At 36.1% G+C, this 18,930-nt stretch overlaps 1 protein-coding gene across 1 annotated transcript; it reads right to left on the reverse strand.

Moving 5' to 3' along the window:
• Nucleotides 1–7,408: 7,408 nt before the first annotated feature.
• On the reverse strand, nucleotides 7,409–7,849 carry LOC142321146 (uncharacterized). Its single transcript, XM_075359140.1, has one exon. It carries the CDS (start codon nucleotides 7,847–7,849, stop codon nucleotides 7,409–7,411), a length of 441 nt encoding a protein of 146 aa, XP_075215255.1.
• Between the last annotated feature and the right edge of the window lie 11,081 nt (nucleotides 7,850–18,930).

Raw genomic sequence — 18,930 nt, forward strand, 5'->3', positions numbered from 1 at the left:
TGTTATTTTTTTAGTTTGCTGGCGATCCTTTCCTTAGCAGTCCCCATCCGGAGATCCGAACGGGAGACTAGTTTACCTCCGGAATATTTTACCGAGGATGGCGCCTCCATCTTCGTTACATGAAAATGCAGAGGAACTACATTTTTTTTTTTTTGGTAAAAGTTGACTTACTTCCTTAACAGCTACTGAAAGAGCTGCTGTCCTCTTTCAGAAATCATTCTTTAGTCTGGCTCTAAACAGATACCTCTCCGATATGGTTGCACCTTTGGTCCAGCTATTCTGTATCATATATATATATATATATATATATATATATGTGTGTGTGTGTGTGTGTGTGTGTGTGTGTGTGTGTGTGTGTGTGTGTGTGTGTGTGTTTGTGTGTGTATAATTGCGTTTTAAGAAGTAATAAGCAATTAAGACTTCTAAAAAATGTAACATATCTTTAAATCATCATTGTCAAAAAAAGACTATCTTCTTTTTGTCAAAATAGAATTGTATCTTCACCAGCGGTTTAGGGGAGTTGAGTTTATGCATAATTTAACCTTAATACAAATCCGTAAATAATGACTTATTACGTAATTATAAAAAAAAACACAAAAAACGAACTTTTACAATTTTACAAGGGGCTTTCTTTGTAACTATAAATACTTTATCCGCACATACTTACTGTTTAGTAATAGAAATTAGTTCAATTTTTGTGACCTTACGTTCAGTATGAGTGAATTTTATATTCGACCGATTGAACTACCGGGTACTGTATCAGATAAGAACGAAATGTCGGCCCTGAATTGCAAACAAGTAAGCGAGTGAATATTAACAAAGGATAATTAATGTGCACAGTTAAATAGATCACAATTTGAGAATTGTAATTTTTCACGTTTATTTGTCTAAATATAACAAATTAGTAACTGGGAAAAGGGGGGTATGACAGTTAACGAAAAATTTGAAAATTTAAAGAGTACTTGAAAGATATTGTGAACGATTTTTATGTCTAACGTACATTAAACGGCTCCATTCATAAAAAAGATTACTCGTAAAGAGTTAAATACAATAACTAGTATTAAAGATTTTTTTGTAGATTCTAAAATTCTGATTTTTAAATGACCTGAAGGATAGTTCGATTTTCTTAGAAAATAATTTTGTTTATTCAAGAGTTTGGATTTATTGTGTGTTGGGTAGTGAGGTACATAAACATCTTTTAGCGTTAACCATAAAAAGACAACCTTTTATTTTGTATGACCGGTTTTGGTCATACAAAAACCGTGGGAAAATAAAATAAAACATTTCAATAAACGAAACTGTTATACCTGATGTACGATTAAGCTATAAAGGCTTCAAAATCCATATCTAAACATGCTTATAAGTTTAAAACTTTAAAAACTGCCGAGATGAATTGTAAAAACATTTTATTGCAAACTTAACTAAAGTAATAAATTCATATATATTTATTTATATATTTTTTTCTTTCTTTTCTTTTGACGTAGTTTTGTGGAACCATATGAACTGAAGCAAAATCGAGGTATTCAATCTTCAAATAAATTTAAATATATAAAAAACAATATTTTTACAAATTTTGTAAATAATAATTATATTTTTTTAGATAAAAATTTTCCCTTTGTACAGTAAAGTTTTTCCCTTTGTACAGTATACGTACGAAGAATTAATTTTAGTAGAACATTTAAAGACAAATGAAATAAAATATTTTAACTTGAAAGCTTTTAAAAATTTCGATTAGGGAATTTCCTTTCTCTTACTATAAATTATCTTTTTTATGATATTCGTTTAATAGGCATTTTAACGAAAAATTAAAGCTTACGTAATTTTAAACAAATTTACTAGTACAAGTTTTTGAAATTTCCAAAAAAGGACTCTCCCTTTTTGGGAAAAAGTATTTTATAATTAATTCGATAGGAATATTTGTTGACAATGTGATGCAATTTTGTATTGTTTTTTACGTAATAAAAAGATTATTATTATTATATTTTTATAGTAATATACTGGTATTAATGAGCCAAGTATTAAGAAAAAGAATTTTATCAACTTGTTAGGATGAAATAGATCTTTTCGTAAAGATCTCCTTCTGAGTAATAGATAACGATAAGAATTTAGGTACCCAGAGGATTAGAGATAATTTTTTTGTATCGAAATAAAAGGGAATTTATTCAACTATAAGGGTTATCCGACTATTATATAAGATGAAGTTTCAACTGTGCCGTTTGGAATAAAAACAGCCATTCGATTTTGGTTCTACATACACAGATTTTTTTTTATGTAAGCATTGTCAGGAGCACATATACATTTTACCTTATTTCTATAAACACATTAAATACTTAATCATGTGATCTGGAAACCAAGAGAGATCGCTTTGACAAATAGCTTTCACCGGTTGAAGATATTTTGTAGGTCTTAGGTCATCGATTTTTCTATCCCCTTTTTCGAGATCTTTCTAAATTTGACCTAGCCGATTTAATTCTAATGTTGATTTGGTTTCTGTTCTATTTTATTCAATGCTTCCTTTACCACTATGCATTCTAATGTTGTAAGCGGTATGAATTATTATAAGGATTGATTTACAGGCCCGGCTTTATCCGATAAGTATCTTAGGTCTAGATTGGAATTTTTATAGGCGTCAGATTAGGAAACAGTCCTTAGAAGAAAAATAAAGCTCGTCTTCATCCATATTATTTTGGTTATTAGGTTTTGATAAAAAAACTACTGGATACTCAAATAAAGAAGGGATATAGGATAAGGAAAAAAGAGTCAATGGTGAGAAAGAGAAAATAACGATCTAATACAAGGAACACCAAACAGTTCCGCAACAAGAACTGTTGTGAAAATTCATTCTATTAATTATTTCGTTTTCAGGGTAACGTTATTATTTCGAGGCTTTTAAATATTTATTTATAGTGTTCTTTTTATGGCTTGTAAGGTTTGGTGGTGAAAGAAGTTAATTTTTTTTTTAATTTATTTGGTCATGAAAGACCTTTTCTACCCAAATGTTGTTAATTAGTAAATTTATGGTAGAATAAGGGTCGAGGACGTGTCTAATGGAGTGTTTATGTTGTGTGGGTACTACCACGATGTCACTGTATTCATAATTCTTTTTTGGATCTTTTTCGTTCAGCCGAAACAAAATAAAAAAATTGATCGGTCTTGGTCAACCACGGAAAAAACTTTTCATTCCTGGGTAATGGACGAAATGATTTTTTCATAGTAATGAACAGTTTTATTGCGCCGTAACAGAATATGGATTATACAACACATGTATTTACATTTACTGCCGCCGATAAAAGTACAACGAATTATTTTTTATAAACATGAATTACGTTCTAACAACCTTATAACCATTTTTATTATATTAAGCATCAATATACTTGATTGTCTCTTGCGTACAAACAACCGTGAAAGTAAAAAGTATTTTAAATTATATTTTCAAATTTCTTGATAAACCTGATATTCTATCGGTGACTACAATTTTAAATATTCTTTTTATAACCGTTTAATATTCAGTATATATGAATCCCGAAACCAAGATAGTATTTTTTTTTAAATGCCGTAAATGGACGAAACTACAGAATTTTAAATTTTATGAGGATAAAAATAAAAGTTTATATTTTAAGGTAGTTGTTAACTACATATGTGTATGATTGTTTCATATAAGTTATGAATCATTAAAATCGCACATAAACAAAAATGTGTAAAAGTACAGTCAATTTGTATTTTTATTTGAAAATCCTTACCTACCGATTGATGTTTTTTCCATATGTTAGGGATGATGAGGGAAGCCTAACTCCAGATTTTTAACATCCCTCCCTCCCATAGATTTGTGAAAAACTCAAAAAGTTTTTAAAATGCGTTTTTCTCTGAATCTATGCATTTTAGAGAAAGGTTTTCAAAAAAAAAAAAAATGTAGAGGACATTCTCCTCTACAATTAATGTCTTTGAAGTTATGTCGTATAATTTGAAATTGAAATACTAGGTGGCGCTGAAGTTGTAAAAAACGTGTTTTTTCGGTTTTTTCACCGGAAAAAATTGTTTTTCGTCTGTATTGCATTTGGAAAAGTTGTTAATCTCAAAAAAACAAACAACTTTTATTTAAACAATTTTCTTGTATGACTTACCGTTTTGGAGCTGTAGCTTGTGAAAGTGTGAAAATGTTGTGAATTGAGCACGTGTTCAAAACCGGTCTACTCGTTTACAACGTTTTTTAAAACTTCAGCGCCACCTAGTATTTCGATTTCAAATTATACGGTATAACTTAAAAGACATTAATTGTAGAGGAGAATGTCCTCTACATTTTTTGTTTGAAAAACTTTTCTCTAAAATGCATAGATTCAGAGAAAAACGCATTTCAAAAACTTTTTGAGTATTTCGAGTTTTTAAAAAATCTATGGGAGGGGGGATGTTAAAAATCTGGAGTTAAGCTTCCCTCATCACCCCTAACGCATGGACAAAAGATCAATCGGTAGGTAAGGATTTTCAAATACAGCCTATTTTGATGACCCACCAGGTTGGTCTAGTGGTGAACGCGTCTTCCCAAATCAGCAGATTTGGAAGTCGAGAGTTCCAGCGTTCAAGTCCTAGTAAAGCCAGCTATTTTTACACGGACTCTAATACTAGATTGTGGATACCGGTGTTCTTTGGTGGTTGGGTTTCAATTAACCACACATCTCAGGTATGGTCGAACTGAGAATGTACAAGACTACACTTCATTCACACTCTACATATCATCCTCATTCATCCTCTGAAGAATTATCTAAACGGTAGTTACCGATGGCTAAACAGGAAAAAGAAAGAAGCCTATTCTGATTACAAATTGTCTGTACTGCGTTAAAATCGTTTTCTCTGCATTTTTATAGAAATAAAACAATTCGATTAGTAAAATTTCTTCATTAAATAATGTAGATAAGAACTAGATCTAATTGAATAGTATGATTTTTTCGATTTAAAAGATGATTAGCAGATGACAAAATATATTTTGTCGGTAGACCAAAAATAAATCAAAGAATAATCAAACAATTTTTTTCCGTTTAATGTTACATTAAAAGCGATTATACAGGCAGGCACAGCCAGTTATGTTTTAGTAAGCAGTATGGTATAGGAGTTGGCGCCTACAGCCGAGATAGTTTTGACTTTTAGTCAAAACAATCTCATAGTCCAAACCAGCATGACACTTAGAAAAAATATGCTTAGTTTATACAATAATATTTTAATCTTAATTTTAGCAACACCGGCCTTGACTGGAAATGAATAACGACCGCCTAATATTATTATGCCTTTTTCTTCTATTTATAAGTATTTTGCGTTTATAACCGAAAATGTTACTCTGTTAAAGTGAGATAATAATCCTTTTATCTAATAAAGGCTTATCTTAATCTTTCTTTATTTCATTGGGTGCCAATAGCGGTTGTTGACAGCCTAATATAAGAAACTAAATCTCTTTCAAAAATGTTATAAACCATTCCCAACAGTAACAGATTTCAAGCCAACTAAATAGAGAAATAAACATTAGGCTTACAATTAACTTCTTCAATGAGCCAAATGTACTCGTATATTGTTTTATTTAGCCATCCATATTCTCCGAAATTTCAGTTGTTTTGCCGTAGGTACAACTGTATGATGAACATCATCATTACTCTCAAAGAAATCAGCTATTGCCCAATACTAGCAATCGAGCGAATACTAGCTTTATTCCTAGCCATAAAAAAACTGCCGGTGTAAAGTTAAAGGTTTGTTCATCATTTGCCGTGGGAAAACAGATTTTCATGGAATAGGAGATTTCATTTCATACAACAGAATGGTTTTGTTAAAGAATTTAATTTACCGTTTTTTTTGTTTTTGTTGTAGGACAACTAGATTATGTGAACTAAATCGTTTATGTTTGTTGAACTGAAAACATGATAAATGTTTTATTGGAAAAAAAATTATTTTTATTACAAGCTAATTTAGTCGTAACTTTTATTAAAATATAAAACGTAATTTAATCTTTAGACGTTAGTTTCCTTTAGTGAAGGCAGGTAAAATCTACACTTATAACTGTTATCTTACAGCTAATTTTTACAGTTACGATGACATATGACTAGAATTTTCACTTTTGTTTTGAGGAGTTCAAACTACGCTTTATTTTGTCCTCCATATATTATTTATTAGGAAATTATTTACTATTGATCCTTTTATTTATCATAACATAACATTTTATTTTAATTTGTTTACTTGAACTCATATAAAATTAAAAAAAATTGACGTGGACACCACATGACTTCCTTGAACGCCTTTTAAATTACGTACAAAATTTTTTTTTTTAAAATGAAAAGTATATAAAATTTTATATTTTATAAAAATAATTTATATTTTTCCTTCTATTTATATTTCCAATATTTCCTTCTGATATTTTTTCATTTTTTGTTGTTATTGAATTATTATTCATCGTAATTTTTTTTTATGAGAGGTTAATAATTATTAATAAATTAATGTATCTAAATTAAAAAAAATTAAAAAAAGGAGTTGAAGTCTGATTCGAACCGATTTGCCTTCTCCGAAATCCAAATATTTCATTAGGCCATAACTCTGGAACCAATGAAAATAAGTACCATTTATGATATATCGTTGAAAAGCTCTCAATGTGGCTTATTACTAAGAAAGACTCCAAAATACAATTTGTTTGGGATTTTGGGCTTTTTTTGGACACTTTTGGTTCAGTCGATTGCAATAAAAGCGGAAGTGGACAAGTAGATGTTACAACAGTCTTAAAGCCAACTCATCGGGTTGGTCAAGTGGTGAACGCGCCTTTGCAAAGCAGCTGATTTCGAAGTCGAGAGTTCCAGACTTCAAGTCCTAGTAAAGTCAGTTATTTTTCTACGGATTTGAATACTAGATCGTGAATACCAGTGTTCTTTGGTAGTTGGGTTTCAATTAATCACACATCTCAGGAATGATCGAACTGAGACTGTACAAGACTACACTTCATTTACACTCTTACAATCACCCTCATTCATCCTCTGAAGTAATATCTGAACGGTAATTCCCGGAGGCTAAACAGGAAAAGAAAGACAGTCCTGAATCAAAAATTTCAACGGTTAATTGTTTTTGAGTTATACGAGATACGTACGTACGTTCAGACGTCACGCCGAAACCAGTCAAAATAATGGGTTCAGAAATGGTCAAATGGATATTTCCGTTGAAATCTGAAAACCGAAATTTTTCGCGATTACAATACTTCCTTGTACTTCAAAATTATTCTTTGCAATATTTAAAAATACTGCACAAATTACATGTCTTTCTTTCCAGTCAGTTCTCTTCTTTTCCAATATTAGCACTAATTTATCCCATCTAACTCTGTCAAACGCCCTTTTTTGGTTGACAAATGCAACATATACTCTCCACCTCCTTTCCATGTATCTCTCTCTTATTACTCTAAGTGGCCCCCTATAGTAGTGTCCCTTGTTCCGACACCTCTTCTAAACCCATACTGTTCTTCCTCAATACTGCCATCCAATTTATTGTATATCCTCTTATTTAGAATCCTTGATAGTACCTTTGCTGGATGTGATATTAGGCTGAACGTTCTATGTTCTTCACAGTTTTTTGTGTTTCTTTTCTTTTCTATTGATACCATTATTATATCCTGGAAGTCCTCCGACCACTTTCCTTCTTCAAGTATTCCATTGCATAGATCTAGTAATAACAATTCTCCTGTCTCTCCTAGTGCTTTGAATAGTTTAATTGGTATTTCATCACATCCTTCAGTTTTTCCTTTTCTCAACATTTTAATTCCCTTATTTATTTCACTTTTTGATATACTGTACCCTTTTTGATATTCATGAACTTTGTATTCTTCTTCCACTACCATATCTATTTCTCTCGGTTTTTGTCCTAATATGTATAAATTCGCAATGTGTTCTTCTCATCTCCTTATTATTTCCTTCTTCTCATTAAGTGTTTCTCCATCTTTTGCCTCTATATGATATATTTTCTTCCCCCTGTTTCTCTTTAAAAACTATTTCTGATGCTTCTTTACAAATTAACTCATATTTCCCTTCTTTTTCAAAATTTTCTCACTGCACATTTTTCCTTGATACTTGGCTTTTCTTAACTTTCTCAGTTTCTCTTCTTAGTTCATTATTCACCATTCAATATTTCCTTCTACTTTCCTTTGTTTGTACATTTTTCCACTTTCTCCTTTCATTCACTTCGTCTAACATTTCACTTGTAACCACTCTTTTCATATTCTGTTCCTGTTTTTTAACCCTATCCTCTCTTTTGTTGTTTCTTTTAAACTCTTCTTAATTTTCATCCACTTATTATCTGCACTGTAAGGTTTATCTCCCATTCTCATTTCTCTAGCATCACTTTTTCCATTTTCTGATTTGTTTCCTGTTACCTTAGCTTCTCCAAACCATGGTAATCTCTTCTCCTGCCACTCCAAATTTTCTTGAGCCACTCTTTCCTGCCACTCCTAATATTTACTTCTGCCACAACTAGACTGTGGTCTGAATTTATATCTGCACTCTGGATAAGCCTTAGCACTCTTTAAATAATTTCTAAATCTTTGTTGTATCATAATATAATCAATTTGATATTTTTCTCTGTTCATTAATGATACCTACCGTATATCTTCTTTTATTGTTTTCAAACAGGGTGTTTTCCAACACTAATTCCTTCTCCATGCAGAATATAACAAGTCTTTCTCCTCTTTCATTTCTAATTCCTAGACCATATTTTCCCTCTACCTTATTTCCCTTCCCTCTTCAACCACAGTATTCCAGTCACCTAGTATCACTACACGTGCCCCCTTCTTTTCTTTCCCAATTTTGTTTTCTATCCTTTCGTAACACTGTTCTACTTCCTCATCTGTGAGCTGAGTGGTTGGCATGTACATTTGAATTATAACAATATTTTTATTTTCTCCTTTTATCCTCATCATCATCACCTTTTTATCAACATACTCAACCTTTAATACTTTTCCTACCTGTTTCTTATTTATCAGTATACCTACTTTGTTACTACCACACCTTTCTTTCTTTCTGAAAATTCCCGCTTGATCTCTAAAGGATAGTTGTACTGGGATTTGCCAATAAAGTTTGCAACTTTATCAGTAGTCTTTGTGTCTTAATATAGTATTATGAATCACAGGATCTCATAAGCAATGATTGTTGGATGGTGACTCAGTTATTGTCATCACTGACAACTTAACTGAAGAGCCTTTGATTCCCTAAAAGAATTGTGTTTCATAGCAAGAAAGAGCAATCTTTCTAGCGTTTTTAAAAAAAATTGAGGCATTAAGTTATTTCCTCTTACCTTCTTTACAATCACAATATTGTTGCACATCAGCATATTAAGCTTGTTGAATTTAAGTCTTAGAAAATAATCTAAAAAGTAATGTTCATGCAAATATCAGATCATTTCTTAGAAAAATTTGTTCCAGGTACAAAGCTAGATTACTGCTGGTGTAATTTATAGAGTTGGCAATTTTGGAAAGCCAATGTAAATTGTTAATTTGAAACAGTAAAAATCTTTTGTATTAACAGAATAAATATATTTATTGCAGCCAAAATTGTAAACAAGATTATGTTAATATTCATTAATTATAAGGAAATTTGATGCAGAGGTATGACAACAATTATTATTGATCTGACAGATAACAGTTATGAATAATTTCTATTGTTTAAAATTAAGGTATTAAGTTAATGCTGAAATTATATTATCTCTATTGAAACAATATTATAATGTTATCAAGTAGTGTAACATTACAATAAATGTTATAAAATATTGTTTTTGTTACCTTAGATTACATAAAAAAAGGTATTCTGTCAGTCATAATATGAAATAGTTATTTTACTGTAATAAGAGATAGGTAATTAAAAAAATAGCTTGTCTAAAGGAATATGAGTAACATAGATTTTTAGGCATCAAAAACATTATCTTCAAGTATTTAGTTTCTATTATTTAAAATGTATTAATTTGTTAAATCAAATGTGTGAAGTAAAACCATAAAATAATATTACAGATCTTATAGATCCTATGTGTGTCTTTGGTACATGAGAAGGCACAACTGTCCTCCAAATTTAATCAGCAGTGTCTGTTTTGATATCTTTTTTTTTTCTGTTTTTATTCCTCATAAGCTCTAAAGACATAAATATTCACGGTGATTGGAGATGGAAACCTCTCCTCATTAAAGGTTTTTTTGGTAAAAATTCAATGTATTCATTATTTGAATCCATTATCAAGAAAATTAAATTATGTTTAGCCCCTCTGTGGATCAAAAAAAAAAAATTCAAATGTGGAAGTACTGATGAATTAGGCATTACTCCTCCCGTCTGCATTATTCAAGAAAGCTTCAAGCAATCATTTTATAACAGTAAAAGTAGTTTTTTTATAAACAAATATGTCTTTATTTGTATTTATGCTCTCTAAACTATTTTTGTTAAGAAAATTAAACTGTAATAATTAAAATTCCACTTATTTCCAGATGAACTTAAGTCTAGAATCCATACTTTTAATCCCGATGGGGAGTCATATTATTTAAGACTTTGGGGATTGGCGTTCCTACAGCTCTAGCCTCTGCAGTGTTTCTTCCCACTACACACAGAGCTTCAGAACACTTTACACTATACACATATACTACACCATGAACACTATACAAATTACAACATACACCCTTACACAACTATATAACAACTTCCTATACTCTTTCTTTTTTACACTTACACTCTGTGATGTTGCAACATCTTACGAAATGCAACCATAACCCAAGGTGGAAACTGTCGTGCTGATGGGTGGATGGCTCTGTGTAGTGAGTCTTGAACGATGTCCTCTAGGCACCTAGGTGAACGCAATTGTATTTAGCTCTAGCTCCAGTACATGGGCACTCTGGCGGAGTGGTCCATTATATCGCTGGTACTTGTGGGAACCATATGCCTCTCCCATTAAATTCTTCTTCAGTGGTTGTTGGTCCACTTAAAAAACCAACAAACCTGGAAGCTTAAAAAGACTTCAACTGATGTTTTCAGTTGAAGATATATCTGGTGATGATGGATCGAAGATAAAAATAAAGAATGCAAAAAAATCAGTAATAATAATGTTTCTTGTAGTTACATACAAAGAAGAAAGGAAATCATTTGTGAAGGTTTTTCTCCTTCCCTTATTAACAAATGTGTTGTTACAGCGTGTGGTTCTGCGATGTCAATAAAAAAATTTAGAAGTGGCACCCTGTTGATTGAAGTAAAAGATGACAATCAGGGTAGGAAGCTACTGGCCCTTAGGTTCAAAGAGAAGGACAAGATGATGGTTGAAATCCTAAATTCTAGCAAGGGGGTTATCTTCTACCATGACTTGGCTGATATATATATAATAGGAAATACATTTTTCCTATGGCTACAAATATTACTCAGTGGAATTTTTGGGGTCTCCGTTCTCGCCGTGAGGATTTTGGGTTTACTGGCAGGGATTTCTCCCACCACCATCCTATTCGTTTGCCCTAAAGCATGAGACCAAATGTCCGTGTCTCAAAGGCTACTGTACTTCAAAGCAGTTTATGCGGTCATGTTCCTAATTGCTCCTGGAGCTAACCTAATTATGTGAATGGAATAACCATGAGCTATTCACTAATTGCTTTCATGTCCAGCCATTCACATGTGGTGTAAAACTTATCTAGACAGCAATTCACTGCCACAGGCATATGTTGCATATCCCAGCAAGTGTCTGTTCACTCTTTATAACCATTTGGAGCTATTGATCAGTGGTCAATCGTTACTCAAAGGTAGCTGCTTCCAACAATTTGGTCGGAGTCTTCCCTTAAGTAAACTACTGATACTGGTTGAACAACGCAACTGCATCAAGGAACTCCCACACGGTCTGATAGCGCGGCTCTCGCCAAACCAACTCGCCGCTTATTAGTGGTCAATTTTCCCTTTTACCTCTAAGTTCCAGGGTGGTCTGAGCTCTGGAACCCCAAAAGCGGGGCAGTCGTACATCATATGTACATTTGGCTGGACCTCTCAGCAGTCTAGTATAAAATTATACAGACCTTCGCTTAGTTGTGGTCAATTCATGCTGTCTCTGCCATGCTTCCATCGCAAGGTTTTGAAACCTCGTTCGAAAGGGGGAGATGGGCGATGGGCAATTCTACGAAATTTGGATCCGGTGCATTGTGATCACCGTTCCGTTCCGGTACACGCCCTATTCGAATCCGCATCCCAAATACCTCGACCTCCCGACCTCTTCACAATTTCAGTGACTATTCGAACTTTCACCATTAAATCGATTGGGAGAGCGTTTCTCAATACGATAGTAGCCTCGTAGGAGGTTGTTTTGAAAAAAAAAACAAGTGTATACAATTAGAGCTCTGAGTTGGGCACTTTTAAATTTAGAATAAGTGTTCGATTTTTGTCCAACCTATGCGGTTACACGGGTGCCGCGTTAGTGATCAAGACTCCTCGGTACACCATGTGCAATTGATGGCCCGACAGCAAGCAGTCCTTCCGAGCAATCCTCCTAACTTTGTGCATGACTGAGACGGCGAACCCCGGTACTTGTCTGACATGGTTGCTAAACAGCAACTTTTAATCGAACAATATACCTAGTTACTTATGAACTTGTATTCGGCTGATTATACAGTCTTTATATTTAACGTGGGGTTGTCGACTATGATAATTTGTCTGCACCATTAAGAAGCATATACTTCGTATTGGGCACAGAAATTTTTAAATTTTGATTGTTCATTCAGCCCTTTGGAGCTTACAAGGCTGCTGCGCTCTTTCTTCTAACTGCGGTCATGAATTACCACGAATTGAAAGGAGACAGACATCGGCGAAAGCCTGAGCCGTCAATCCGCGAATTTCAATCTCAGAAATCCGTCAAAAACCAGGTTCCACAGCAGAGGACCGAGAACGGTACCCGGCGGGCTTCCCTGGTCACGGAATTTTCCACAGCTAGGCGCGTGTCCTTAAATAGAGCCGTGCACTTAGACAAATAGTCAAGTACAACGGCCTGTAGGGCTTCGGTAAAATTGCGGCGTTCCAATTCATAGAGAACAGAACTTCAATACAAGGAAAGAAATGCTGTTTCTATGTTGATAAAAATAGCCAAAACATATTTACAGTCAGCGCTTTCCAACTCGGCAAGAGTATTTAAGATGCAATCCTCGGTGCCAACCCCTTCCATGACGCCATACTAGCCTCGATTCAGAAAATCGTTCTGAAAAGAGTCTGATAGGTTGATAACTGCCAACCTCACAAGGATCCTTTTTTTTTAGCCTCCGGTAACTACCGTTCAGATAATACTTCAGAGAATGAATAAGAATGATACGTATGAGTGTAAATTAAGTGTAGTCTTGCACATTCTCAGTTCGACCATTCCTGAGATGTGTGGTTAATTGAAACCCAACCACCAAAGAACACCGGTATCCACGATCTAGTATTCAAATCCGTATAAAAATAACTGGCTTTACTAGGAATTGAACGCTGGAAGTTCACAAGGATCCCTGCCAGGTTTTAAGAGCACCCTCACTAAAGCTGTTTTGCAACAAGTCGGGTAGCAACCCCACCTAACGCATCCCGAGAACAATCTGGCAAGCAGCTCTCTTATGATAGGCGGCACATGATGGAATATGTCCGGGTCAAGTTGGTCAGTACCTGGTACCTTTTTCAGTGCCATTCGAGAAACCACTTGGTCATTGGCTACGGGATCCACAGCTCATACACCAGGGAAAGGTCCGGACGCCGAATTCTGCTTCCCCCCCTCAAGAAGCATCTGGAAACAGAGTATCAAGGATATTTAAAATATTCAAGAATACCTAGTGACGTACGGTTGTCAGTATTATGTTCCGCATAACCTCCTCTGTAATCATATGTTCTCTGATTGTTGAAATCTCGTTTTGTTTTCGTGTTATTGTTATTTGAATGCAACATGTTTAAGTGTTAATAGCGATTTTTATAATGTTAGATTTTCGGTAGCAACGATACAACGTAAAATGTTGCGTGAAACTGGAGAAAACTTTCACAGAAACGTTTCAACTTTTGAAACAAGCTTACAAGGGGGGTCGTTCTCAATGTTTCGAATGATTCACGATTTAAAAGTGATCGTCAGTCAATTGAAGATGAGCCTCGACCATGAAGGCCTTTGACTTCAATTGATGACACCCACGTTCAGAAATTCAACGATCTGGTGCGTGCAAATCGCCGATTGAATGTCAGAGAACTTGTAGAAGAGGTTAGCATCTCAATTGGATCGTGGCATGGCATTTTGACTGAAAAATTGAACATGCATCTAGTCGTAGCAAAGTTTGTCCCTTGTTTGAAAGCAATCAGCAGAAAGAACATCGAGTGGATGTTTCTCGGCAACTTCTTGAACACGTCGATGACGATGAAACATTCATGCAAGGGATCATAATGGGACACGAAAGCTTGGTTTACGGCTACAACGACATAAAAGTTCAATCATCACAATGGATTGGTAAAGGATCTTCACGCTTCAAGAAAGCACGTCAGGCTCAATCCAATGTCAAAATAATGCTCTCTGTTTTTCGATTTTTGATGGAATTCTGTATTTTTAATTCTTTTCTCAAGGTGAAACAGTGAACCGTGCGTACTGTCAAGGAGTTTTACAACGTTACATGAAAAAATCTGCAAAAAGAGACCAGGTTTGTGGCAAGACAACGCTTGGTTTCTTTTCCACGACAATGCGCTCGCACTCAGATTTGTCAATTCGTAAGTTTTGTGCCAAAAATCAGATAATTCTCCTGCCTCAGCCTCTCTACTCGCCAGACCTGGCTCCTTGCAATTTTTTCTTATTTCCGAAATTAAAATCGGTGACGAAAGGATGTCTTTTTGAGATAATATTAAACGAAACTCGTTATGGACCTTAAAGGCCATTTCAAATAAACCTATCCAGAACTGCTTCTTTAAGTGGAAACACCGCTGACTTTCCAGAATCCTTCCTAATTTCACCAGCAAGTCATCGATATTCCATCCAAGTTGGAAGTAACCTGATACCAGTACGGCATCGAGTGCACCCCTCGTGATTTGCACGTGACTTACTTATCAGAAAAATGAGGCATCTAGGAGACACCCAACGAGTCTGAACCGACCACGACCGCGGAGAGAGGCCGTACCCCACGAGAATAAAATTCACTTCATGGAAGCCGACCACTCTATCGCCGACCATGTACGACTTTTGGACCGAAAGGATCTCAAGGTTGTACTCCTTGATAATCCTCATGGTTTCATTGGCAGTCGCTCGGGAATAATGTAGGCCCCAGGAATGATTAACTGCCCCAGAGGCAAGGGTTCAACATGGCGGTGGCTTTCCCCGAAAGCTTCTCCCAATTCAGGCGTCGCTATAGGCTGTATTGTTCACAGCTCTAGCCCGAGCTATGCCGTGTGACCTGCATTGTTTGCCCCTAACGCGGTGTCCAGCGTCGAATCCTTTCACCAAGGCACAGGCAGCGGTCTTTGCAAGCACGGTCTTATTAGGGCAGTTAACTGCCTTATGTCCAGCAAAGGCGCAGTAGCCACACATCTTCGACTGCGTTCTTCAGCAGAAAGAAGGGTGCCGAAAGTCTTGACATTTGTACCGGGCGACTTCGACGTGGTCGACAACTCTACATGAGGTCCATCCAAGAAAAACTGACCACCGGCTACCAAGCTGGATCTAGCTACCTGCTGTATCTTAGGCAAGGTCTCCAACACTCAGTGACTCTTCCGGGCCTCCTTCAACTGCTGGAACATTTTGGTTCTCTTAAGGAAATCCTCTACTGTCATATCTAATGGTGGATTTTGACTGTGTATGGCCCCGACGATTTCGGGCTCCTCGTCCCTCTTTGTTCTTGGCAAATCATACACCAATATCTGAGGCCTACGTTCGGCCAGTAACTGAGCCTTCAGCCGTTCTTTTTCAGAAGTCAGCCTCCAGCAGCCGTTTTTCCTACTGCTTATTTATAACCTCCAGTACTACGCCGTGGTTCCTTATTTTCATAACCCGGGAGACTTTGAACTTTTCTCTCTGCGGGCCCAGGACCTTTTTAAGGGTTAGTTCCGTCATCGCAACGAAGCCTCTGGGTCAGGTTTAGCTGGAACCACCTTGACAGTGGCCTGGTTTGGTCTGCTTCTGGACCGGCCTCAGGGGATTTACTCACTTAGGCTCAGGAGCAGCCGTTCTGCGGCAAAGGAGACAAGGCTTTTTCACCTTCTCCTCCACCCGTTTCAAAGAGGTGTGGATTTCACCAAGGACCTTACCCGTTGGCAGCTTAAAGTCCCTGACTCTTTCCCGACAGTCGAGTCATCACTGTGACTAGGGCTCGCTAAGCCCCCCGAAGGTTTTCACATCACAATGCCAGCTTGGCTATTGTCAAACTCCAATCAGATAAATATGAGTTCATCAACTGGCGGAACTCAACTGAAATGTTTGACTCCTTTTTAGAGTAGACCTTGGCCCAAGCGGACGCATCTCCTCAACCCGCCCCTTACCTTCGGATCCAGAATAAGACCTCCAAGGAAAACCTCGCCCAAATGACGTCGGGCTCAGAGCTGACCACCGCATTGTTGTTTTCTACCATCTTTGACTTTGCAAGGAGACGCCCTTTGGACTTGCTTCACCCGTCACAACCTTGCTTTCCCTGTGCAGTTCCAGCCACCATCTTCATCACACAGCTTGAAGCAGAGGCTTCCACAGGACCGAGAAGCGATGTTGAAATCCTACTAAAGGATGAAAGTTCTTTAATACAGTGTCTGTAGGAGACTACCTCAGTCCCCAGGATGATATGTCCTTTCGCGGATACGTTTGTGAAAGATGCAACTATCAAACTGAGGGCAGAGGATGAGATGTGGCTGTTTTCTTAAAGGAAACAGTGTTAGCCACGTGGATACCACTGCATTCAAACATCCATGTAGTCTCAGTGACAATATTGGCGCCATTGAAAATGAATATCTGCAACTTATTCCTTCCTCCTAATTCGGATATCAGTGAGTATGATCTGTCCAGTCTGATTTCTTGGATTTCTGTAACTTGCTTAATAACTGGTGATTTCAACATCCATACCATTCTTAAGGCTCATCTTCATCTTCCTCCCGAGGCAATATAGTTGACTGACTGAGGCAGAATTTAGATCTCTGGCTTATTGAACAATGGATCGTAGAAGTTTATATCATTCATCTGGTACATTCTTCATGCATCAATCTGTCATTGTGTTCAGCATCCCTATTTCCATGTCTTTACTGGTGCGTTTCCAAAAAAACATTTTTGGATGCGATCACAGACCGACTGTTATCTCGGTCAGTAAGTGATTTGCCTCGGTGTCAGCTAAGCAAATGGGTAGTTGGGAAGGCAGACTGGATCAGTTACAAAGATTAATTTAGCCAATACAATGACAGTGGGGACGCGATCCACCAGCTTTTCATGTTTGTACTTTTGATACTTGTTAGTACAAGTGAATATATCCCCCTAACATCTCTTTTTTCTGCTTAGCTTTTGGAATCACTGTAAGGTATTACTTCAATGGATGAATGAGGATGATCTGTATGAATGTGAATGAAGTGTAGTCTTGTACAGTCTCAGGTTGACCATTCCTTAGATATCTGATTAAATGAAACTCAACCACCTCCTTTACTAGGATTTGAATCTTAGAACTCTCGACTTCAAAATCAGCTGATTTGCGGTGATGAGGTAACCACTAGACAGCCAGGTGGGCTCCCTTAACATCTAGAAAACCAAGACACGCTGCTGTTCCTTGGTGGAATGAAAATGCAGGAGTGCATTAAGGGATCGTAATTTCATTCATAGGCCTATGACAGAAATGCTCTGTGCCTACTGCAGTGCGAGATCTGTATGCCGTAGTTTTAAGCGGAAATCATAACTAAATTATGTCGATACCATTTCTTGGACAACTTCATAATCGGCTGTTTGGAGAAAAGTCTGGGCTATGTGTGGACCAGGACAATCTCCACCACTGATTGGACTAGAAAGTAAAGGCATCCTCGTTACCGCGCTAATTGATGTGGCAAACATGTTTGGTAACTCATTTAGTTCAGTTTCAATAACATCATTCTACTGTCCTGTGTTTATGTGGTATAAGTTGCAGGTAGAAAGTGTTACTTTTACTATCGGAGATTCGCAAAATGAATTAAACATTCTTTTTTCTTTTGAACTAAGGTATGCATTGAAAAATTCCTGTGACACTTCCCCTGGAAATGGTAATGTCAGGGTCAGTATCTCATCTCCTGAATAGTGCATTATGACATCTTTTGTCTATTTACAATAAAATATTCTCTGATCAATTGTTTCCAGATTTCTGGTCAGAAGCATTGGTTAATTCTTCCTACTTCACCAACGCCTGGTTGCGGTATTTTTTTATATGCAAAAGACTTACGACACAGGTTGAAGGAGAGGAATCCTAAATAAATTGCATGAATGGGGTTTACAAAGAAATCTCCTTGCATTTATCAGGGGTTTCCTCAGCAGTTGGTCCTTTTGAGTTCAGGTTGGAATGACGATATCCAAAAGTCTCACACTAGAAAATGGAATACCACAGGGAAGTGTCGTAAGTGTTACCTTATATGTCATAGCTATAAATAGTATAACAATCTGAGTGTGAAAACTTGTTTAGAACTTTGGCTACTAGTGAGAGGCTGCTCCAAAATACAATAACCTGTTTAGAATTGTAGTGTAAAATGATTGGTTTCACATTTTCTCCAGAGAAAACAAAATGCATCTGCTTTTCACACTTGAGGGAAGATACTGACCCACAAGTGTTAACACAGTAACCAGTTGAAGCATACACATGGGTTGGATTTTTAGGAATGTGTTGGTTTGACCAATGTGGGTAACACACTTAAAGGAGCTGAAGATAAAATGTTTAAAAATATTGGACATACTGAAAGTTTTAACTAATCCATACTCAATTGGGAGCTGATCGAGTATGCATTTTGCGCTTCTAAA

Source organism: Lycorma delicatula, chromosome 3, assembly GCF_047948215.1.
Source record: "Lycorma delicatula isolate Av1 chromosome 3, ASM4794821v1, whole genome shotgun sequence".
Classification (NCBI taxonomy): domain Eukaryota; kingdom Metazoa; phylum Arthropoda; class Insecta; order Hemiptera; family Fulgoridae; genus Lycorma; species Lycorma delicatula.